Here is a 24,401-nt window from a genome sequence, read left to right as displayed (position 1 = left end):
GAGCAACTTTTAGGATTTCAGCAGAAAACACTTACTTCCAGGGGTGGTCTGCTGGGAGTTTGCAGCAGCTCAGGAGATTCTCTAGCAAGCTAACATTCTGCACAGTTCGGAGTGTCAGTTCCAGTAAACCTCCATTCCAGCCAATAACTCCGAGACAGACATCGCTCAAAAGTTCCTTTTATTTGGATAGTAACTGGCACAACTATGGAATCCTGAATCTGAAAGTTCCGGGCTACCTTGCAATAAGTAAAAACTACAAATCCATCCCCTGCTCCCATCACCATATCACATGGCCCAATCATCATCCATCCCAAAGTAAGACTTCCTTTCACTTATGCGCAACACCACCTGACCTTGAATCAGAAAAAGAATGTTATTATGTCTAACTAGATAGACTCCGATGAATTCCCCCCTCCCACTTTCCCAAGCTCAATTGTGGCAGCGTGGGAGCATCGAATTTCAATATGGCTTCCAAAGCTGACACAGAGAACCCCCAAATCCCACTCCTGGCTGGCCCCACCCACCCCGTCCCTCCCCTCCCAGGAGTCCCCACGCAACCCATTTTGGATGCAGGTAAGTGCAGGGCGCGGGCGGAGGCTCAGGGAAGGCTGGAAACAGGCACATTTCCGGCTTTCAGAGCGCCCCCGGAGCCCAGGGAGGGGAAAAAATGTCCCCACTCCACTGTGGTGCAGGAAGCTGACTAGGCCATGCCCACCCAGCAACCGGGCAGAGAACCTGTTGCTAAAGCCCACCCCGGCTTCCTTCCTATTTAAGAGGACTATTCTGTACAAACACATTGATGGCACCCACCTCTATTTCAACTATTAGTCTTTTCTTCCACCAACACAGCAAACAGCAGGCTTCCATCATCACAATTTACATTTTAATAATTTTAAAATGTCGATTGTCTCAGGTTAAGTGAAAACTATCAGTCTGTACATAAATATCCTGGAATATGCTTTTCATGCATAATTGTAAACATCATTATAATTATAATTGCATTATAATGCAAACTATTTTCTGGTTCAACTTTTAATTTGTATTTTATTATGTTACGTCTCGGGTATTTTGCTGTATACTTAGAAAACTCATGGACTATTTTGCTCACAAATTCTTAGGCGTTGTGATGCAACAAGACCATTTCCAGTTGATTTTTTACAGTAAAATGGCAATGTTCGACTTATAGCTTAACCTTCATTGTCCCAACCATTTTTTCTTTAGAACCTGTTTTAAAATTTTATTCTCAGCAAGGTAAGTTACGGGCAGTTTATGGGAACTTTAATCAAGTTCCTGTAGCTTGAAGGCCTACTCCAGTGCCTCCTTCACATGTGCTTATGTTCCTCTTTCACAATGACAGTCAAAGTAGCCTAATTTCTCCTTTGTTGTTAAATGTCCTAAGTTAATGTGATTTAATTGCCTTTTATCACATAATTAATCTCTTATTAGACATAATCTTACAAAGTTTGACATTGTGCTGTCAATATCCACAAACAATTGACTTTCGGTTCCCCTGAGTAGAAATACTCATATACTCAGGATGAATACTCACTTTATGCATGCTTTTAATTATTTAGACAGTTTGCATGATCCCCCATCTCAAAAGCATAACAGTAATTCACATAGAGTGCAAACTAGATTAAAAAAAATAGCCATAATGCAATACTCAAGCACCATGACAAACTCACACAACATAGTTACACTTAAGTTAAGACTCCAGTAATATCCTGGTTCAGAGATCTCTGCAGCTTCTGGAAGAACAGGGAGGAGGCTGTTCCATAGGGTCGGTGCCGGATTTTTGCTATTTATTAGTATTTTAAAATGTTACTTTATTTCTGTTTGTTTCTGACCTTTGATTGAAATAAATTGGAGTGACTGATACAAATTGATGTAGCAAAGAAAATTCTATTTACTCACTAATCATTAATTACCCTGATTAAGTTTTTCAATATGTACCATGAGTTGAGCTTATATCCCACCTTTAAAAAAAAAAAGATTTCCAGGTGGCAAAATGTAAACATCTTTTATAATTCATTTATGATTTGAGCATCTTCTGGTGCCTCAGCAACAGAATCCAAAACACAGAGGACCCTCAGCCCAGCTGTTGTTAAAAGCAAGAAAGGCAATTTCTAAATAGTCATTGTTGTTGTTTTTTTTAAACAAAATTGAGTGTGAGCATCATGATGAAAGCATTCTTAAACTTTTATCAGAGTGTTTTATTGCAGCCAGAGGCCCTCCTCAGCTAACAAAACTCTCTCAGTGGTGTCACCCGTCATACTGACATATTAGGTTTGCAATTTGACCCCTGCTAGGATGAAGGCCAGAACTGCCAAGAAAGGGTAGGGATGGTCCCCAGAGGCTTTCCAGGAACGGTGACAAACTCTTAGCCCGTGTGGGTGGAAAGAATGGGCCGTATTGTAGGCAGCCCCAGAGGTTGGTCAAAGGGAAGGTCAACCCTATGAAGAGTGGCATTGTACAAGGACAGCTTTACAAAATGAATCCTCATACTTTGAGATGGGACTGACCTCCGATGGACGCCATGAACTGCCTGATGTCATTAGGGGACCTCAGAAGCCAGTCCAGCTGTCCTGAAAAAAGAGAGATGAGGCTGCACAAGGGGCACCAGGGTGAAGGCTGCGGGTTTATGGCTAAGCCATGATCTTCTCAGCCTTTCCTCTCCAGGTCTCAGCCAAATTATGATCAGCATTTCCATGAAGACAGTTTCAGGAGAAGAAAAACTTTCTTGACGTGTTCCCAAAGTGGCCTTGCCTTGTTGGTCCTAGTCCCTAGTACAGCACCTTATCAGGAACCCTAGCACAACTGCACAACCACTCAAATTTAGCTTGTTGATGGTATCACTCTCCTTCAGAGTGACCGCTTCCTGAACAGACTTGAGCCTTCCTCCAAAATGGTTCATTCCAACCAGAGGTGGGTCTTCAGCAGGTTCTGACCAGTTCTGGAGAACTGGTAGCAGAAATTTTGAGTAGCTCGGAGAACCGGCAAATACCACCTCTAACTGGCCCCGCCCCCATCTATTCTCTGCTTCCCAAGTCCCAGCTGATCGGCTGGGTCTCCTGCATGGGAGAACAGAGCTGGAAAGCAGGTTAGTGGGGTGGGGAGGGAATGGGGATTTTGCAGTACCCTTCCCCTATCAGGCCCACCAAGCTACTCCCACAGAACTGGTAGTAAAAATATTTGAATCCCACCACTGATTCCAACCCCAGTGAAGTCACCGACAAGGGGGTTAGCTCACTCTTGCAAAGCAGGGAAGTTGGTGAGTCAAGGAAATGTTATTTATGTATTTGCAATGGTATTGATGCCATTCTTAATGGCGAAATGCTTTGAAGGCAACAGGTACAACAGAATAAACCCCAATAAAAATAGTAGGGCAGGGGAATCACATGGTGTCATCTGGGGCTGCAGAAAGACACATGCTAGAATACAGTATTCCTGCCCCAGGGAGAGTAAGTAAGGGAGAGTAAGCCAGGAGTCAGAAAGGCAGGTGTTTTTAAGGCATAGCTGATCTTCGCCACTCAACCATACATCCTATTTCTATCTTGAAATGCCCTGCATATATCAGAAGGGAAGCAAACCAGCTCAGGAGCAACTGAGCCCTCAGGTCTATTTAACTTACCACCAACTACAACCGGGAACAGGAAGGCTTCTAAATAACAATGACATATAAATATTCATTTATAATTGCCCTTAATATAATTACTCCTTTCCAGAACAGAATTGTTGAAGACTGTATACAGGATGAATGTGGCTTTGGAGGTTATTTCAAGTGCATACAACCTAACTTGAAAAAAGGATCCGCTTGGTTTTGATGCTCGAAAATGGAATCTTCCCCATATATCTAGAAATGTATCCCAAGTACAGTTTTGATTACAGCTTTTCGAATTTCACAATTGCAAAGGGAATCAAAGGCCGTCCTTCTGCAAATGCACCTCTAACAATTTTGCTATATTTTCACTCTGCAAACCAATTCCCATATTGACCGAGGCCAGGAAGACTCAGCAAAGAAAGGGAAAGCATTATCAGACTGTAAACAAAGGATCCAAAGAACATTTGTCCCCTCTGCTCACTCGTACCGCCTAATGCATCTTAACGTGTACAATGATATTGGAGCATTTCAGCCATCTGATGAGGCTCTTGAAGCATGAAGGGATCAGATACCGAATGTCTGTCTGAAGTCATAAAGAATGAAGAGCAGTTTTAATTGGGATGACAGGCAGCCTTGGCATCCCCATCTTCAACTTTGGCAGAAGGGTAGAGAAATTGCTTCTCCTTTGATTCCCTGGCAGAATTCTTCAGAGAGAAAATGCTAATTCAATTGCATCATGCCGAAAAAAAACAGGAGAAACAGCCCAGGCTTCATCTGTTCCTCCAAAAATAGCTCACCATTCTACACATCTATGGGTATCATCGCTGCCGTGATGTACCAAAACAGTGTGAGAGCAGACACAGGAGTGTGAGATGAAAGCCTTTGCAGGTCTCCATCTAGTTGGCCAGGAAGATTAAAGATGAAATTTAACAGAAAGGAAGAATATACAGATATGGCATCAGCAAGTTGCCTGAGCTGTTTTTCCTATTTATCTCAGCATTATTATGTGGATAGCTACAATAATTGCCAAGTACTGGGGAAATCAGGAGATTCAGGCAGTTCAAATGAATATAAAGATTTATTGCAAGCTTAAGCTCTCTACAAGAATCTGAGCCACTAATGGGTTGAGGGAAATGAGTGGGGGTTAAGAAAGGCATTGAAGGTGGGCTGGACTTTAAATTCCGATAGAGGAGGAGGAGGAGGAGGTGATTAAAAAAATAATGGAATGTACACAAATGAGTAGATTAACATTAGCAATTAAAGATCAAGAAGAAAAAGAGTATTATAAGATATGGGATTTATTTTATCAATGGTTCGATAGAAAAGTAGGAAATTGAAGTATAATACAATAGAAATGATATGTTACAATTGATTTATCTTGGAATGAATTATAAGATGCATTAAAATAAGTAAGAACTGAGATTTGCTCTAAAGGATAATGTGGATTTGAAATTAAGTCTAATGAGGATGTAATAATAATGATATAGAATAATAATAATATGATATAGAAAGTTGATTAATGTAATATGAATGTAAATCTAAGAAGAAAAGACTATAGATATTGTGCACAAAAAATATGTACCAACCGACACACCGTATAACTGAAAGAAGGTTTTATTTGTTGTTTTATGTTTATGTTTGTTTATGTTTGTTGTTAAAAAACAAAAAAAATGGGAAAAAAAGGTGGGCTGGACTTAGCTCTCTTGTGGGCGTGTAGGGACTGGTGACTCCCTCGCTCGGGCTCAGCCTGGCCATCTCCTATGTAATCAAGCTAGCAGGGAAAAAGAATTGTGTCTTTCCAATACAAGGGGACTGTTCTGAACTGAGAAGAAATATTTTTATTCTATGCCATCCAGAATCATGAGATAGGTGGTCATATACATAAACATGACAGAGGATAGATAGAGGATAGATAGATGATAGATCGATAGACAGACAGACAGACAGATAGACAGACAGACAGACAGACAGACAGATGATAGATATTTAGAGCGTAGAGGTGGCACAGTGGTCAGAGTGCAGTACTGCAGGCTCCTTCTGCTGACTGCAAGCTGACTGCAATTTGGCAGTTCAAATCTTACCAGGTTCAAGGTTGACTCAGCCTTCCATCCTTCTGAGGTGGGTAAAATGAGGACCCAAATTGTTGTGGGACAATATGCTGACTCTGTAAACCGCTTAGAGAGGGCTGTAAAGGACTATAAAGTGTTACATAAGTCTAAGTGCTATTGCTACTGCTATTAGAGGTGTGTTTTCCAGGAGGAAAAAAAGATATAGTAGTTAGAAATGTATAACTAAAGCTGAAAAATATTTTCCCCCAAAGTCCTGAGAAAGAAATGATCAGTTGAACAATAAAAAAATACACAACGAAAAAAGAGAACAGAAAATTTGCCACGTGATTTTGTAAACAAGACCTAACTGAAAATGCAAGTCGGCACAGATGTAATGAAGTGACAGGGTGACCCACATTGGAAATGAGGTAACTGTGAACCTGCAGAAAGAAAATAGAGGCATCAGGTAAGAACTGAGGACGCAGAAACGTCCTGATAATAATAAAGAAAAAGAAATGGGCCACACACCCAGGAAGTTGAATATGAAAACACCCAGCAGAGAAAAGAGAAAAATAGTCAGTTCGTTGAATTAGGAGGAGGAGGAGGAGGAGGAGGAGGAGGAGGAGGAGGAGGAGGAGGAGGAGGAGGAAACCAGAAGCGGAAGAAAATCATACCTGGGAAAAGACGTCATAAGCATGAGAGAAGTCTAACTCAGGTGGAAGAGTACAGAACCCCTGCAAAACCATGGGGACCTCAAGAAAAAAATAAGGTAGGAGAGGAATTTGTGTTTTAAAGGCCTGTTATCAGTGGGCTCATCATCATCATCAAAAGAAATGATTAAGGAAGAAAACACGGAGAGTGAGGAGAGACGAAAGCAGAAAAACTCAAGCAATGGAAAAGAAAAAGTTGAGAGTCCAGCAGTAAATAGAAGCAAGCAACAAATGACCCCGAGATTATCTATGTTTAATGATTCCAAATCAAATTTCACAGTGGTTTTTGACCGTTCTGATGGCTTCTAATTCAGCTTCTTATTTCTGTCTAAATTATTCTGACTGAGATGTCAACCACATTATCATATTGGCCACTGTCTTCCCTTCTTTTGACCCTTTTCTGCAGACACTCTGAGCTTTTGGAATAATACAAAGAGGACTGTTACGCTCTTAACCAGAGGTCTCCAAACTTGGCAACTTTAAGACTTGTGGACTTCATAGCTGGCTGGAGAAGTCCACAAGTCTCAAAGTTGCCAAGTTTGGGGACCCCTGCACCTTAACCATAGGACTTAACTTCTGAGCAGATATGGTTAGGACCCTGTAGCTCTCTTACACAAAGCTCCATATTCCCCCAACACACTGAGAAATTGGTTTGTGTAATATGCCATAAATAATTTATTTAGTTGTGCTGTCACGCAGCATATATTCCATCTCGAAAGCCTGAAGCAGGCTGTGCAACATATGGGTTGAAGACCACCAGGCCTTGCTCTAATTTGCTTGCAGGGGTGAGGGCTGAGATATGCATTTTGCCCTTAAAAGATCCCCAAATGCAAAAAAAAAAAGATTTACTTCCACCAGATTCCAGTGGGTGAAAAAGGGTAGATCAGCCCCTTGGCATCCTGGCCTTAAAGAGGAAGATCCATCAGAACAAACCGTGAATAACCGTAGCTGAAGTCTTGGCTGCCGCCACGAGAGGAATCTTCTTCTCAGCCCAAACCAAGGCATAACATTCAAACAAGGAGAGAAAGAGAGATCGCCAGCTTCCTTCGGTACAAACGGCAGGCAAAACTGCCATGAAAAACTCCTTCTACCAAGGTGCTCTTGGCTGTTGGTCCCTATGATTTTAGAAGACCTTAAACAGTTTTAACTTTCTAGTCACCGATTCTGTGACTTCACAGTTTCATATATACTGTTTCCACCGTGAAACAGGCACGTTTCATTCAATAATCATAAAAACACACTTCAGTGAAGCTTGGTTCCTGGTCACCACAAGGACACATCTACACCGGGTGTTTTGGCAATAACATGGGAGTAATTTGCCATTGTTGCTCAGACGTCCTTGTTTTCAAGGACGAAGCCTCTCAGAAGCTACCACTAGTTTTAATAGTTTCCTAAATGATTGAGAGATCTCCTTCAGTGGTACCTTAGCTTCTCAATAACTTTGAAGAATATGAAGAATTTAAAGGTACTCCGTGGTGTTTTTCCTTAGGCACAGTGCAATAGCGAAAAATATAATTCTAATTTTAGAACAAGAAAAAAAGCAATAAAACTGGAGCAATAAAGATTGTTCAAAATGATATCTTGGTAGCCAAGATTTTAGATTTAGCTCTCAAATACTGACAGAAGCTGCACCAATCCATACTGCAAATCCTTTGGAAGAGGGGGGCATCTTTAGACAATTGATGGTATAGAGCTGCCCATACTCACTTTGGTGAGATAGATGGCTATATAAATTGTTTAAATTAAGAAAAGCAAACAAGATTCAAATCTGTGCACACAGTCCCCAAGCAAGACATAATTATGACCAATCTTACCTCTCCCAGCACACAAAAACACTTCTGGATTTAATAAGAGCCTTGGCAGCAAAATTAACCAACCCATTTGAGATTTTGTGAACAAGGGAAATTAAATCTCGCTTCTGGTTTGCAGAATCTACATAAACTGGGCAACGCAGAGAAGAGGCGTCAATAAAGGTTCCTCTTGAAGACCCCTTTAAAAATGATTGTTTACAAATGTATAGCTTGACTTAACACTTACTATGCATTTCACACAAAGAGCCCTGGTTGCTGAATGATGGCAGAAGACGTTCTCAGGGTCAGAAAAGCTTTCTCTGAGAAAACATCTTGGGCCTTCCCTGCCCTCTTGGATACTGCTGATCAGGGTTTCCAGATCGCAGTTTGGCTCTGCGGCCAAACTCAAGTCAAAATACGGCCAAATTATTTTTTGCTCATGGTGACGCGCATGCACGAGGGAAGGAGAGCGCCAGAGGATGCGCTTGTCCTCCTTTTGCTCATGGTGACGCGCATGCGCGAGGGAAGGAGAGCTCGGGATGGGTGGGGAAGCCGAGGGGCATGGCGTTGGAACGAGCCGTAATAGGAATGGGTGTGGTGTTGATGGAGGAGGAGCCGCCCCTGCTCGGGTCACAGGCGGGAAGGGGGCGTGGCCGGGCGCCAAGGTCCTGAAGGGGTGTGTGACGGGAGTTGAGAGAAAGTGGGCGTGTCGGAGAACTGAGAGGACGCGCTTGTCCTCCTTTTGCTCATGGTGACGCGCATGCACGAGGGAAGGAGAGCGGCTGGGTTGCCATCTGGCCGATTTCATGGCCAAGCAACTTTCGTATGGCCAAATAAATTTGGCCGGAGACATCATTTTTTCACGGCCAAGCAGATAGAAATACGGCCAGATTTCTCGAATTTGGTCGGAAAAACGGCCAGATGGCAACCCTGCTGCTGATCATTTATGCAACTCTTTCCGCAAAGTCTTTAGGCTTTTTCTACCAGGCTTACACCTCTTCCTGCTTAGTAGAGCCCTCTGAGATAAGCACAAGGTGGAACAGGTGATTTGTTATCTATTTTCCTACTTCCGTCGGAACATCCCCTCTGCAGCAGAAAAAGCACTGAGATGCACCCAAAGGCTGAAACATGTTTAAGCTCGCATTTGTGGAGGCCACAAAGATCCAGAACGTCAAAAGGGAAGAGGTTCGTCTCCATCTCCACAAAGCAAGATGGGGCAGTTATTATTCCCAGCCGTGAGGCCTTTGGATAGTAGAAGCATGGAGAGAAAGAAACCATGGTTTTTCCTCTGCTTAAAAGCCTTTATATACTTGCTTGCCATGAAATAGTTCAAGATAGTTTGCATCAAAATTCAAAGTGATCAAGCAGTAATTCAGAACAGCTGGCATCAAAGCTATGTGTAAATATTTTATATAACATGCAAGATAAAATGAGCAAGCATAAGCAATAAAACAGAGTATTAAAACAGGAGGAATATCACGGTGAGCAGCATATCCAGTGGGAGTATTCAGCCAGTTCACACCGGTACAAGTGAACCGATAGCAAGGATTTGGCGTGGGTCACCGAACCGTTAGTAAGTTCTGGCTGGCCACGCCCCCGACCTGGTCGCCCGGTCGCCCCTGGCTCGCTCACCCGGCCCGCCTGACACTTGCCCCTTAAGGTATTTCTTTTCTTCCCCTCCTGACAATCACCTGTTCATGTAATCAGCTGTGTTGGGATTCTCCTTCCTGAGCCCCAAGGGAGCAAAATCATCCCCTCGGAGGCTTGCCTGAGGCCCAGAAGGCCCCAAAATACAGGTGGGAGGTGGGTGGCTGCAAAAAAGCAAAAAAAAAGCCACACCAACCCCACCTAACCCCGCCCACTAAGCCACGCCCACAGAACCGGTAATAAAAAAAATTGAATCCCACCACTGAGCATATCGTTTAATGCTATAATAATCTCTCTGGTAGGATGAATGTGACTCTTCTGCCTACAGAAGAAAGACCATAAGGATGGGGCCTTTGTCTCACCACGGAGAGCCACATCCACCTGGGAGCCACCGGTGAAAAGTCTTGCATCTTCTGAGTAGCCACTCACTGAGTCTCAACCTAGGGGGTCTCCCAGAGAGGACCCTCAAAGATGAAGAGTGAAGAACAGGACCAAAATGGGCTATCACCCTTGCCACAACAGTTCATCTTCACTAATGGATCCAAACTGTATTCAAGGAGAGGCCCATGGATAAGGCATTCCAGTAATCTAAACAAATGGTGTCCATGCTATGATTATCAGAGTGAAGCTCTCTGCGTCCAAGTACAGACGTATCTGGTGCTGCAAACACAGCCAGTAAAAGGTGCTTGCTTGATACCATAGATCCCACTTGGGCCCACAATGTTTAAGATGGATCTGGAAGCGCCCTAGAGTCACCTGTTGTAGTACATACATTGATACGGCCAACCAATTGCTAGCCCTCACAGGATACGTAACGATCAACAGAAACCAAGACTTTTGTAGCAGTTCTCTTTCTTTCTTGAGTTCAGTACTTTCCACTGTTAGAACAGCTCAAACTACAGACCCATTTTGCCATCAAAATGTCTACTCAACACACATTGTGGTGAGCTACCAAGAGAGTAGATGATCCAAAAAGGCACTGAAACTCTCAGAAAAATCTACTGGGTAACATGGAGAAGATACAAGAGAGGAACAGCTTTACTTCTAGAAAGGGCTCAGAAAAGTCATTTTCAGAATTCAATCAAGGTTTTCCTCCACTTCTTGCTGTCTTCCTCAAAACTGTCCTCAGCCGTTCCGCTGAAATAATTAGAAGTTTCTATTCATTGCAAAGGAACTAATGCACGATATTTCCCTCGTAGATCTGCACTCTACCTTCAACTTTTCCTTTCTTTCAGATGATATATTATTCCTGGAAAGCTCTCTCTGTACTAGATGTGGCACCTTCAGCCCCTTTTCTTCTCCACACCACGGAGCACTAACCACACTCAACCCGTTCTCTTCACCCTTTCCCTTGGACAAAAGTATTACATTCTATTCAACTGCTTTCTTACATCTGTATTAAGTACCCCCTGTCCAAAAAAAATGAAAACTAGTTCAAAATTGAAGACATATAAGTAATTCATGTGAAACAAACCAGGTGTAGATTTTTCTTCTAGGTGCTGAATTGTGTTGGCCATTCCACATTATAGGCAGCACCTCAACCAATCCAGTTCCTGATTATTTTATTAAGATTGAATACTGACAATATAACCAAGAAAGACCTATGTAGTCTTCACCCTCAAGAGTAGTTTGAAGTTAAAAATCCAGTGCATTTCAACTCCAAATGTGGTAACAATAAAACCTGAATTAATTAATCCATATTCCAATTTCTAAACTGTACCTCAACAATGCGGCAAGTGCAACTAATTGATCTTTTTTTAAAAAAACTTTGAGATACCTCAATAAATAAAAACGACTTGTTGCATTTACTTCAAGATTTAGAGAAATAAAATTGATTTCACATTTCAATGGTATTTTTCTTGTTATTCCAAAGGTTACATAAATAATGAGCATAAATTCATCAGATGCTCCAACTTCTTATACAAATGAGTTACAGGCTTAGGAATCACAACTGAGTCTTTCTAATAATGCTGACAAATTTGGAACTTTGGGACTAGTAACAGCATTAAGACTAAGCAGTCCAAGCAGGTAACGTTGGTTTCATCTGCCAAGAAACACTCTGAAATCAAATGCAGAGTTTAGTTCAACAAAAGTTTTTTTTAAAAAAAAACAACTCTAAGTGAATTGGCCAAAACAGGGCTCTACAAGGCCCTGTTTGTATTGAAAACAGATTTTCTGGCTATTTTTAAACTCAGCTTATTCCATAACATGAGCTATTCATAGATAAATTGGATAAAAATAATCACTCCAGCATTTTCCAATGTCTCATGCGGAATTAAATGCAAACATTGGAACTGATCCTCCAGAGACCAGAGAACAATTGGCAGGATTTTAATGAAGTGAGAAAATAGTAGAGAAGGAAGGAAGTTCTAAAAAATCCTTATTCTAATCAGTGACTGAAATGAAAATAAATTCCTAATTATGGTCCCCAAAGTGAGGAAAACGTTTCCAAAAGGTGGTTTTAATTAAGATAGTAAACCTCTCAAAGGATATATCTACTAGATGAAGATCCTTAATAGAACATAAATTCAAATGAAAATAGGAAGATGCTGTAACATATAAACCTTTGAAGCAAAATGCATGTTAATGAAATAAAGAACATTAAAAAGTATATACCATATCCATGTAAGTGAGCCAAATATACAAGTAAACCACAGAATAGAATCATTCCAGACCAAACAAGTAAGTTGAGAACCAAAAACAGAGGGGAAAAGTTATTTCTCCATGTTTATTATTCAAGCTTGCAAAATATTGCTGTCATCTCCTAAGATCTAATCAGCAAACAACAGCAGACGGAACAAACTTCCAAAGAAAGCAAAGAAAAATGGGAAATATCACAAGCTATTAACCGAGTGAAAAGAAATGTGTGCTATTTCTTTTTACTCAGTTTAATAGCTTGCGGTATTTTTCTTGTTGCTCCAACAAGCTAATGTCAAATCTGGTCCTTCCTCCAAGACCAAAAACCAGCCTTTTTGCTGTCCAAATGCTGGACTTTCCATCAGGGCCACCCTTCCAAGAGGCTGCTGGGCCAGAGATAAAGAACTCACAGTAGCCCTGCAACTCTCTGCAGCCTCAGGCCCCTTTGGAGTAGGTGGGGATCGGGCTCTTTTGAAGAGCTAGGAGGTGGGGTGCAAAATGGGCCTTCAGTCTTGCAGGAGATAAAGGGACCTGATCCGCCCTTTAAAAACCTTACAGAAGGCTCCTCCTCGTATCTCTTCCCTTTTGAGCGCAGGTTCCCACAAGCGGTGCAAACACTTTGGTGTGGCTTTCCCTTAACAAAGGTTTCTGCTCCTGATGCAGGCTGAAAATAGACCTTGAGATCATTTCAACAGATGTTTTAAGACAGATGTATTTCTACTAGGGACATGCAGAACAGGGTAGTTCCTTTGCTCCGTCACCCAACAAATAGGCCGACTGGCCATGGTGAGTTGGTTGCAGTGAGTTGATTGTGGCAAGTTGCCCCATTTTGGACTGCTCTGTTTATGGGTCTAAGGCAGAATATCAAGGCCCTGCATTAATACGCAGAGGAAAAATCTGTCACCAAAGTGGGCAGTGCTGCATTACATGCCCTTAATTTAGGATCTGGCTCATCGAATGCGCCTTTTGCTTGGCCGTCCTGTGCTCCAACTCCCAATAACTTTGTTCTTACTTCTGATAACTGCCTCATAACTGCCTGAAAAAGGCCCAGAAGCCACAAACCCTCCTCTATGCCACCGATTTCCCACCAGGAATTCTACCCGCCATTCCCCTCTCTGCTTACAATACAAAATTATGCCAACTTTCTGCTCAAACCATTTGTCCTTATGTTGGTACCACCATGAGCCTCTGAACCAGACCCCAGAACCATTGGAAATCATCTCTAATAGGTGCTGTTCCCACTGCTCCTGCATCTCCAGCATCTCCAACATGGAGCACAGTGGTCAGAGTGCAGTACTGCAGGTTACTTCTGCTGATTGCCGGCTGCCTGCAATTTGGCAGTTCAAATCCCACCAGGCTCAAGATGGACTCAGCCTTCCATCCTTCCAGGGTGGGTAAAAGGAGGATCCAGATTGTTGGGGGCCAGAGGCTGACTCTGTAAACCACTTAGAGGGGGCTGTAAAGCACTGTGAAGCGGTATATAAGTCTAAGTGCTATTGCTATCGTGCCATAGGAGGGAAAGGCTGAGGTCAGGGGTACTGGATGCCTCTTTAAACTTGGTTACTTTCTTGCAGATGTCTTATTACCCAAACTAGGTAACATCACCAGCACTACCTACCTAGTTGGGTCATGATGAACCACCTTCAAGAAAAGTACCAAGCTCAGAGAGCACCTGGGACTCCTCCTTTCAACCCCGATCGACGAATATTCTCCTCCACTGACTGAAGATAGCTTTGCGGGTCCAGGCCACAGAATGGCCACAGGCCTGAAATCCAGCTGTTCCCCATGGAAGTCTACCTCGCCTGCTCCTGTGACCTGCATTTCTGAGGTCAGAAACCTCACCACATCCACATTTCTCCCCACAATTTGTGGCCTTTGGAAACTCTCTGGGAACCACCTCCGATGGTTGTGCTGGTTGACTCTGCCCGCTGGCTTCTGTCCAAGCCTCACAGCATTCGCCAAAGCCTGAACTCGTCCGCCCAGCCCCTCTTTGAGTAACCATGTACAGAAATAAATAAACCCTCTGATAGACACCCACCCACCCCGCTTTTTACTGCTATTTGACGGCTCCAGGCTATTCCTATTCACCCAGCCTGATCCACACCCTAAATGGCTGCGAGTTATCTTTGTTTGCTAAATTGCAGATATGAATCATCTTCCTTGCACAAAGCACACCCAAAATCACAACCCTGGTGAGGCGAACTTCTCATCTACCAGGGCATCTTCCCAGGCACCTCAGTGTCCTTCCTGGAAGATCCTTATTTTCATTGATCAGATGCTGGAGTGGAGTATTTCTGGACTTCATCCGTGGCTCAGCTGGAGAGGGACGCCAACACGCTTAGGACACCACAGCCAGCTTGTAGAGTATTATGTAACATGATACTGAATCATCCCAGAAATGTTCTCTATGTCAAAGAGGAAACTATTCTTTCCTTTCATATGCAAGAACTTGGGCGAGTGAGCTCAGAAAAGCGTCTCTTTAACTCCAGCTAATCCCCTCTGGTTTCAACTTTAATAGAACAGGATCTGGAAACAATCAACTTGGCCGGATCCTAAGGTGCAAGGAATGCAGAACTGCATTCCTGTAACTCAGGATGGGACTGTCTTCTGGAGGGGGGGTTTCTAAAAAGGCCGTGCAAGCTCCTCAGGTCTGCAAATTGAAAGAGCCACTCAGATTGATTTTGGCAGTTTCAGAGGCCCAGTTCTTGCCAATAGGAGAATGCAATTTCCGAGGCGTATTTCTAACATGGTTCCAGAGTTAGTACAGAGCCAGACCAAGGCAGGCTAGATTGCCTCCTTGCTCAGGAAAAGAAAGCTTAATTTTAAAAATAATAATAATGATTACCCTAATTTACAAAAAGGGGGAACCGCCTTGTGTGCTGCGCTAAGGAATGTCAAAAGCTCTCCAGCCCAGCCGATGGGCAGCCTGGCCCAGCCTGCAAGTGCAGCCGAGTTCATCCCTGATTTTTCCCAGAAAGAGACTCAAGTTCTTTAAATGGTTCCAGAGGGTTTTTGAGCTCAAGGCACCCTATGGCCGGGCAGTGGGAAAAGAAATATTTCCTGATGGTTGGGATGAAAGCTCTGTGAGGCCTTTTCTCCTGTGACACAAATATGGAAAGAAGGAACTGGGTGACAATTTATGATGGCCCAGGTCCCCAAACAGGTGATTCCTTTCCAAAGGAAGTATCAGGATCTGTCAAACAGTGAATGTATTTCTGTCAACAAAGCAGTTTGACCTCATTTCTGAACCAAGAGCAGACACTTCCTGGCTTTCCCTGCTCTCCTCTCCCTCCACGGCTTCTCTATCTCTGCCCCACCCCCAAGAAGGCAGCGGGATCAGACCTCAAAGTCACCCTGCTCCTGCTATAAGGTGCAGCTTACACCCAACTGAAGGAAGCATGGAGCTAGTTCCTCTGTAATGCATGTCGGCAGCCTTTTTGGACTCATCTGACAGCTTGGAAGGAGGAGACTCTTCGCTTTGTTGGAAGAAATATCCTTCTGAGTTCAGTTCCAAGTGGGGGGAAAGACACTGGAAACATGGAGGCTGTTTGGAAAGACGGTTTAATGGTGGACAGCAGGACCACATGGCTTGGAGCGTCAAAGTGAAAAGGACGATCACATGCTTCAAGGTGTTGGGCGAAGGAAAAGAAGGGAGGGCTGAGATGCTGAGAGTCCCTTATATACCCTCTGTTGGGCCCACCTTAGTGGTTTCCTGTTCCTGTGCAAGAAATGTATCCCATTGGCTGCCAGACTCCCAGGGGCGGGGTCTTAGCTAACTTTGTAGGCTTTGGGTGGACCACCTGGCTTCACCTGAGTGCTGGCTGATGCAATCTTCCCAGGCCAGGTGGAGAGATGGGTAGAGGGCTTTGTTATGTAGAATACTCTGGCTCAGGCCTTAGTGGCCCACCCATTAACAAAGGTGGGGGTGAGATTCTGCTTCTGAGTTTCCACTTCTTTTTTTTAGGGGAGATATGTTTTAGGGGATATTTCATTTTTCTAGGAGAGGGGAGGGTGCTAACTTCCTACAGCTTAAAAACACACCCCAGCTCCTCTTTCCATCCCTTAGAAATCTGGGGAGGCTGGGGAGCAAAGTGAAAGGGCTTGGGTGAAAGGGAAGAACCCCCCCCACACACACACACACACAATTCAGAGCCATATTTTGCTCCCACCAGTTCCACCCTTGCACACAAAAGGCACAGGAGCCCTTGAGAGGGAGAGGGGGGGGGGAGGGGGAGGGAGAGAGAGAAAAGACAGCAGGCGCCTGTCCCTTTAAGAGGACGGGACCTTCAAGGGCTTCTTCCATGCGGCAGTCTGCGCCGACCGCAACCACTCCGTGAGGCGGCGCCACTCGCCGTCTCCCTGGCCCGGAGAAGCTTCTTCGCGGGTGCTTTTCACGCCACGCTCAGCCCTGCAGCTTTGCAGAGGCAACGGGTGGGAGGAAGGCAGTCGAGGAACGAGAAAGATGCTCGCAAGAGCCGAAGCTCCAACTCCTCCTCCTCCTCCTCCTCCGCCCCCCCGAGAGACGCGTCCTTTAAAGGCAAGACAGGCTCCGGTGCTCCCAGCCCGTTAGGGGATGATGCACCCCTCGGGAGAAACCTCACAAAGGCATAGCAGAAGGAGAAGCCCCTCGCTGTCTTCCAGCTGGAGCCTTTGAAAGACAATTCACAGGCAGGTCCTGATAGAGAAACGGAGCCCTGGGCCTCTTCCCTATTGACAGGAGCCTCTTAAAGGGCAAGCTGGAACAAAGCCTCTTCGTGAAGGAGGGGGCCATCCCAGGGCTTGCGGGGGGGAAAGGGCCTTCCTGGTTAGAGCAGCTTCCCAGACAGGGAAGGGGCAACACAGCAACCCTTCCCGCCCCCCATGGGGCTCAGCGATCCCTTCTCCACCACCATGAAGACAAGCTGACAAAAGAAAGTTGGTCAACGCCGTTGAGTTAGGAAGCAACCGAAGGAGAAACCCTCCCCCCACCCCCCAGGCCAGAAACAAACCGCGCAACATTGTGGACATTGTGGTCCTTTTGACAAATGTCAACGTGCACAAGCCCTCGCTCTGCAACTCGTGAAATCCCCCGTCCGGCTCTCCCTCTCCTTTGCCCAGATCTCTGCAGGTGTGGTCGATCTAACCTGTAAAACTCGCCAGTCCCTCCCCTGCTTTTGCCCTGGGCTTCGAACCAGGTCGCCTTTCAATCTTGCTGGAGCAAACACACAGAGAGAGAGGGGGGAGGGAGAGAGAGGGAGAGAGAGAGAGAGGTCTGTCACAGCCCTTCGAGCACAATCTAACTTCAAAGAAGCCCCTTTTGCCTTTCCCAAAGCCTTTTCCCTGGCCCACAGTTAGGGCCCGGGGACGTTTCGCAGCCTTCCTCCTCCTCCTCCTCCTCCTCCATCACAAGTTCCCTGCATGGAAGCTCTCTGACATTTCACGCTGCAGTGGGGAGAGCAAAGTAAAACAAAAGGCAGATATATATATATATATATACCCCGAAGTACCTTTTTCTTCCGATCCTTGGACCTCTTCCTGTGCTTCCTCTTTTTCTCGTTCTCCTCTTCGGGGTTGAGCTCTAAATCTCGGTTCTTCTTCAACTGCGATGCCGCGTGAGCCATAATGCACTAAGGAACACCCCCCCCCCTCTTTTTTTGTAGAACAATCCTTCCTCGGCAAGAGTGGCTACCCCAAAAAAAATCCTCAGGCCCCTCAAGCCGAGCCCAGGGACGAATGCGCCGGCCAGAGGCAGGGAGACATCCAAGGACCCCACCACCGCGGTCCTGGGTTGGGGTGGGTTGGGGTGGGGGGAGGGCGGGCGGCCCCTAACCAAACTCAACCTCGGAGAGCTCGCCCTGCACCTGAGCCTGGAGGGAAGAGGGCAGCCATTCTAAAGCGTGGAGCCCCGCGCGGAAGAAGAAGAAGGCGGCGGGGACGGGCAGAGCTGGGTGAGGGAGGCTGGGTGCCTTGCCACGGGCTGGAAGTGTCCAAGTGCTGCCTCCGCAGGGGATACGCTGCAACCCATGGCTCTTCCCCGGAGGGACGCAGAAGCGGGCTCTCCTCTCCCCCTGCTCTCCTCGCCCGGCTTGCTCCTCCGTAATCCTCAGGTCCGCTCCCGAAATCCGCCCCTCCAGAGCATCCTGACGTTGCTCCTCGACGCTCCCTCGGCCAGGTTTGCGGGCTGAGCGAGCTCCTTCAAGCCAGAAGGAAATGGAGCAGCGGCTCCTTACTTTGAGATCAACTGCGGGCCGGGGCAAGAAATGAATGAAAGAAAGAAAGGAAGAAAGAAGGGAGGAGGAGGAGGAGGAGGAGGGAGAGCAAAATTTACCATGGAGACCCTTAACTGCTGCCTGGTGGAAGAAACAATGCCTGCATTGCTGGATCAACAGTGCGTCCTTTATGCTGAGTGTTCAGTCTTGCTGCAGGAACCACAGCAAACATTGTTGTGGCTCCCCCTGTTCCAGCACATGCTGATTACAACACAGCTCTGGAGGAGGCTGGAGATGCCATCCTGCAGGCATCAAAGCAGCCGCCGATGCCTAGGAAATATCCTGGCCATTTTCTCCTCCAGGATCAAAGGAGTTGGGTGGGGGAGGGGGGAAGCGGGGTGGGTGGGGGGAGAGAGGGGGGTCCTTCACTTCTCCAACAGGCGAAACCAGCCCCCTTCCCCACCCAGAGTGCAGAGGGATGGAGTGTGTTTTTTTCATGTCACCTTGCTATTTTTTGCTCTCGGCAACTGCAGCTTTTGAATATTCATTAGGGGAGGTAAAGCAGGATTGGTATGGAAGGCCTGTGGGGGCATTTTCCACCCCACCCCCATTGAGCATAGAGCAAAGCTCCCTTGAATGGCAGCCACCCGGCTCCATGCCTGTGTGTGCCCAGGAGGCAGGCAAAGGCTGTTCCAGGACCATTTCTCCTAGTCCAGTGGAGAAGGTCACATCCCACCAGATCTAGTGGAAGAAGCTCTCCCTATATAGCCTGTGCTATAGCCTGGGACAAAAGGCATTGTGATTTCCCCTGGGTCCATTCATGTGGGTCCTCTGTGTGTGTGTGTGTGTGTGTGTGTGTGTGTGTGTGAGACACAGAGAGAGATTGCCCCCCCCTCATCAAAGCAGATGTCCCACTTCCAGATTTCTGTTTCAATCAGCTGAAGGAGATATGACCCACTTCTTCATCTCCCTTCCCAGCGCAATGCAGGTGCTTTGCCTACCCTTCTCCTGGGTGTGGAGGGGTGTGTGTGAAAGACCTCTGTGTGTGTGTGTGTGTTGTGTATGTGTCAACTCTTGGGTTGCAAAAGCCCCTGGATTCCCTTCAGACTTTCTAGTGACCTTCAGGAAGACCCAGAATTACACAGTACTTTTGCAGTTTTCTCGTCTTTCTTTGCAAAAGGGACAACCTACTCCAAGTAGTCCGAAACTTCTTAGCACCCTCTTAAGCAAGGGAATGATGATAAAAAAAGGGTAATAAAATCATAATAAAACATGCAGAAGTCGTGTTACAAAAAGAATGCAGCCAGGATAATATTCTCAACTGCAGAGACTCAAAACACCTCTGACCATCTCAAAAATGGTCACGCAATTGGAGCTTCACGTCTTGGGGGAGCCCAATTTGTTGGGATTAAGGACACACGCACACACCCCCCAGTGATGACCCTAAGGGGCGTGGCACAAAAACAACGAAGTCACAAAAGTAGATCAAGTCCCCTTAATTCCTCCAACTTGGTCCCCAATGTCCAGTTATCATCGGCTGAAAAAAAAAAAAAACTCCCAAGAACAGTTTTTAAAGGGAAGAAATTCAGTCCGAACCCAAAGTACTTCTAAATTATAAATAAAAACCAAGACAAACCACACTGCAGCAATTAAGGAGACAAGGCAGGATAAGGAATTGCAGACTTCAAAAGCTGTGAGGACAACTGGAACCCAGATAAGACTTGACAAACGAAGATAATGCACACTTTGCTTCCAGCAAGGTGCTGTGCGCAAACACCCTTTTTAAATCCTGTTTTCCCAGCTGCAGTTAATGAAGGGAATCAGGGCCCTTTTCTCCCCTGTAACTCATGTTGCTCCCTTCTCCATTCCTCCCTGCGTGCCCTAGGGCGAAGAGGGGGTGGGCCTGGGTCTTCCTCTGAATGCCCAGCCAGACTGTGTCCTTCCCCAGTTTCCTCCACAGCCACCGGAGCCACATGCCCACTCCCTGTCAGCTATTCCACCTCTCCCTGGGAATCGGACTCCAACAGGGGCATGACACACCCCATGTTTGTTTGGTTGTTTGGTTATACAGTCCTGCAGGCTGAAGCCTGCAGGCAAGAAAAATGAGCGCCAAAACATGGCAGATTCTGGGAGGAGAAAAGTTAATCAAAGGGGAGTCACATCAAACTCCCAAGTGGTGCTTCGCCGCAAAGGAAGATCAAAGGAAGCTTTCTCTCACAGCTACTTGGGTCTCCTGGCTTGTAACAGTGAAAGAAAGCCCTCCCCCGCCTGCACAAACCTTGCTTCCCCTCCCTTGGCTTTGGAGCCCCCTCAGCCTTTTCTCAGCAAGTGCCAGAGAGGGCCCGAGGGATGTCCTCTTCAGAGAACACGGTGGGAAAGGGCCAAGCGGAGCTTGTCCCGGATTTGCTTCTTCCCTTTGGTGACATGAATCCCACCACCTCGGCGGCATCAGCTCCTTCAAGAGACAAATCAAAAACGATGAAGAGAGAGCAGCTCAGCAAGAGGCTGAGACCTTATGACCCAAATCTAAGGCATGCATCCCTCAGCATTTTTCAACCAATATTTCAGGGCTGTTGTCTTCCAGCAATCTTCTGGGCTAAGAGGAATGGAGAATATCATGCATATCAGAAAGAAAGAAAAGGGGTCCTTGGGAAGGGGGGGAGAAATAGGTGGCCTCTCCCATTTTTGGCACTAACCCCACCCTCTGCCTGTTTGCCCTGGTATATAAACACTGTTCTCAGTGCCCTATTCGTGAACCATGTGAGACTCAACTGAGAGGGTCATCCAGTTTTTTCCCAAACGCCATCACTCTGCTAAACAAATAATTCCCTCAACACTGTCCAACTACTTACAAAGTCTGTGTTACTATTACTAATAATCTTCTCACTGTTCCTATCACCCATCCCCTCCCACTTGTGACTGTATGACTGTAACTTTGTCACTTGTATCCTTATGATTTATACTGACTGTTTCCTAGTATGATTTGATTGTTTGTTTGTACCCTATGACTATCATTAAGTGTTGTACCTGATGATTCTTGACTCTTGACAAATGCATCTTTTCTTTTATGTACACTGAGAGTATTTGCACCAAAGACAAATTCCTTGTGTGTCCAATCACACTTGGCCAAGAAAGAATTTTATTCTTTGTTATTCTATTCTATTCTATTCTATTCTATTCTATTCTATTCCTATTCCTATTCCTATTCCTATTCCTATTCCTATTCCTATTCCTATTCTCTATATTCTATTCTAGTCTGCATTCTATTCTATTCTATTCTCTTTTCTCCTCTTTTCTCCTCTTTTCTCCTCTTCTCTTCTCTTCTCTTCTTGCCTGGTTCTACAGAGCAGGACTAGAACTAATGCCAAGAAATAACAAGGAAACAGATTCACATCTGACAGCTGCTCCAAGTCCATGACTTTCAGTTCACCAATGCTTTTTTTCGCAGGATTTGAACAAGAAGATTTAGGGACCTGTCACATCATCATCAGGTCCAAATTGTTAGCCGGAGGGAGACATCGTCTAGTTGCCCTTCCCAGGGAGCGAACAATCCGATAATTTAATTTACAAGCATGCACCCATCACAGGAGGAATAATTTTCCATCATTTGTCTAAAGATTCAGGGACAACCTCTCTTACAATCTCTGGAAGAAACCATGGTGGTGCCACAAGAAGTGGGTCACTGCTGCCCTTTGGAACAATTCTCCTCTAGTCCTGGGAGAAAAGCAAAACCAGGCCAAGAATGCAAGATTGTGCAAACGTTAGAAACAAAAGCAGCAGAAATCTATGCACACAGTCTGCCTCATGGAGCTTGTGTCAATCATTATGCTAAACATGAACAAATGCAAGTAGTTAATAAACTACCTTTCAATTAATTCCCTTTCCAAAGAATTCCACCTTCCAGCAAGGCTTAGGAGAGTTGGACGTGCCTTCGTCCAATTCCAAACAAATAGTAACTCAGTCCTCTGAGGTAGATCAAGTCTACTTGATTGGTTAGAGGAAGGGTCTTCAAACTTGGCAAGTTGATGACTTGTGGACTTCAACTCCCAGAATCCCTGAGCTAACATGACTGGAGGAGGAATTCTGGAAGTTGAAGTCCACAAGTCTTAAAGCTGTCAAGTTTGGAGATCTTTGGGTTACATATAATCACTGTGCTGTCCAGCCAGTGTATGGGAATTGAATAGTTAGGTAGCAATTGTGAGCTGTCCCCTTAAGGGAATGCATCATGGTAAATGTAGTTAAGGTATCCTGGGAAATGTAGTCCATGTCACGTGGCCACATCTGTAATCCTGATTGGTCACTAAATTGACCCTCGAGGGGTTGGGGGAGTTTTCCTCACTCTTGGCTGAACTCACAGACTCATGGTAACTGATCTATTTCTACCGCTACAAGATGAAGGAAAAAGGATAGCAGATAATCATCTTTTTACCTACAAAACAGATATGCAAAGGATTGGGCATTAAAGAAGAACTTCATCACAAATGTGAGTTATGAGGATACCTGATGACCCAATAAAAGTACTTTGTTATGGACGTCTTGTTGAGTTTATCTATCTGCATCTGTACAGAAGACAAATCTACCACTGTACAGAATACAGAACAGTAAAAAGATGATTAATTTGAAGTCCTGAAGCCCATCAGTATAAAGACAGTTAATTTGGATTTGTGATAAAGCAAAGTAATGTTGAAGCCAGGAGTGAATGTGGAATGCTAAGCTCTTTGCCTCAGTTTGAATTGCAGGGAGGGACAAGAATCCCTCCTTCCCTTTTTACACAAGAGACTTTTCAAATATCCTATGCTCTGGCTTTCAAAGCCAATCAAATTTTGTCTCTTTTGATCCTTTTTTTTCCTTCTCTTTGTCTTTGTAATAATCACAGAATCTTGAAGCTCTGCCAGGACATCCCTTTGTCCCCTTTTATGCCAACCAGAATAAAGTCAGGGTTATTTTGATCTTCTTCCTCCTTTTCCTGGTTTACTTAAAGGTTCTTGCACTTAACTCATACTCCTCTACAGTCTGGGATTTGTCGTCACCTGCATTTCATCCACTTTTGACCCCCCAATCCCCAATCCCCTGTGCTGGGTCAGCTGCACATCCAACTCTGAAAATGGAGCCAACACCCACTCATCAAATCCAAATAATGGAAGACTTGATAAAAGGCTGGCATCTGAAACGTGTTGCAACTTTGAGTGTACATGGACCAAAGCAACTACTGATTGGTCCATATGTAGCAACAGCCACGTGGTTCAAGACAGCACACCAAATAGCATCCTGTCGAAATAGAACAGAATTCTTTATTGGCCAAGTGCGATTGAACACATAAGGAATTTGTCTTGGTGCAAATGCTCTCAGTGTACATAAAAGAAAAGTTACATTCATTAAGAGTCAAGAATCATAAGGTGCAACACTTAATAATAATTATAGGGTACAATAAGCAATCAAATCATACTAGGAAACAGTCAATATAGATCGTAAGGATACAAGTGACAAAGTTACAGTCATACAGTCACAAGTGGGAGGGGATGGGTGATAAGAAGTGATGAGAAGATTAATAGTAATAGTAGTGCAGACTTTGTAAATAGTTGGACAGTGTTGAGGGAATTATTTGTTTAGCAGGGTGATGGCATTTGAAGAAAAACTCCCCTTGTGTCTATGTGCAGTGCTCTCTAGTGTCGTTTTGAGAGAAGGAGTTGAAACAGTTTATGTCCGGGATGTGAGGGGTCTGTAAATATTTTCACAGCCTCTTTTTGACTCGTGCAGGATACAGGTCCTCGATGGAAGGC

General features: G+C 45.0%; 1 protein-coding gene across 44 annotated transcripts in view; it reads right to left on the bottom strand.

Moving 5' to 3' along the window:
• ANK3 (ankyrin 3) overlaps positions 1 to 24,401 on the bottom strand; it is a 329,783-nt gene that overhangs the window by 177,463 nt on the left and 127,919 nt on the right. For 39 of the 44 annotated variants that reach the window (XM_087963773.1, XM_087963771.1, XM_087963772.1 and 36 more), the window contains exon 1: positions 17,920 to 18,051. The exons of the other annotated variants lie outside the window; for them this stretch is intronic. In XM_087963773.1, the coding sequence (XP_087819899.1) occupies positions 17,920 to 18,033 (114 nt within the window). In that variant the 5' untranslated portion in view covers positions 18,034 to 18,051. Of the gene's footprint in view, positions 1 to 17,919; positions 18,052 to 24,401 lie in introns of those variants that run through there. 44 annotated transcript variants of the gene reach the window in all.

Source organism: Notechis scutatus, chromosome 4, assembly GCF_049901735.1.
Source record: "Notechis scutatus isolate UNSWTSFEM ecotype Mainland chromosome 4, rNotScu1.2, whole genome shotgun sequence".
NCBI lineage: Eukaryota > Metazoa > Chordata > Lepidosauria > Squamata > Elapidae > Notechis > Notechis scutatus.
The sequence above is the reverse complement of the archived record's forward strand: the minus strand, read 5'-3'. Positions and strand labels throughout refer to the sequence as shown.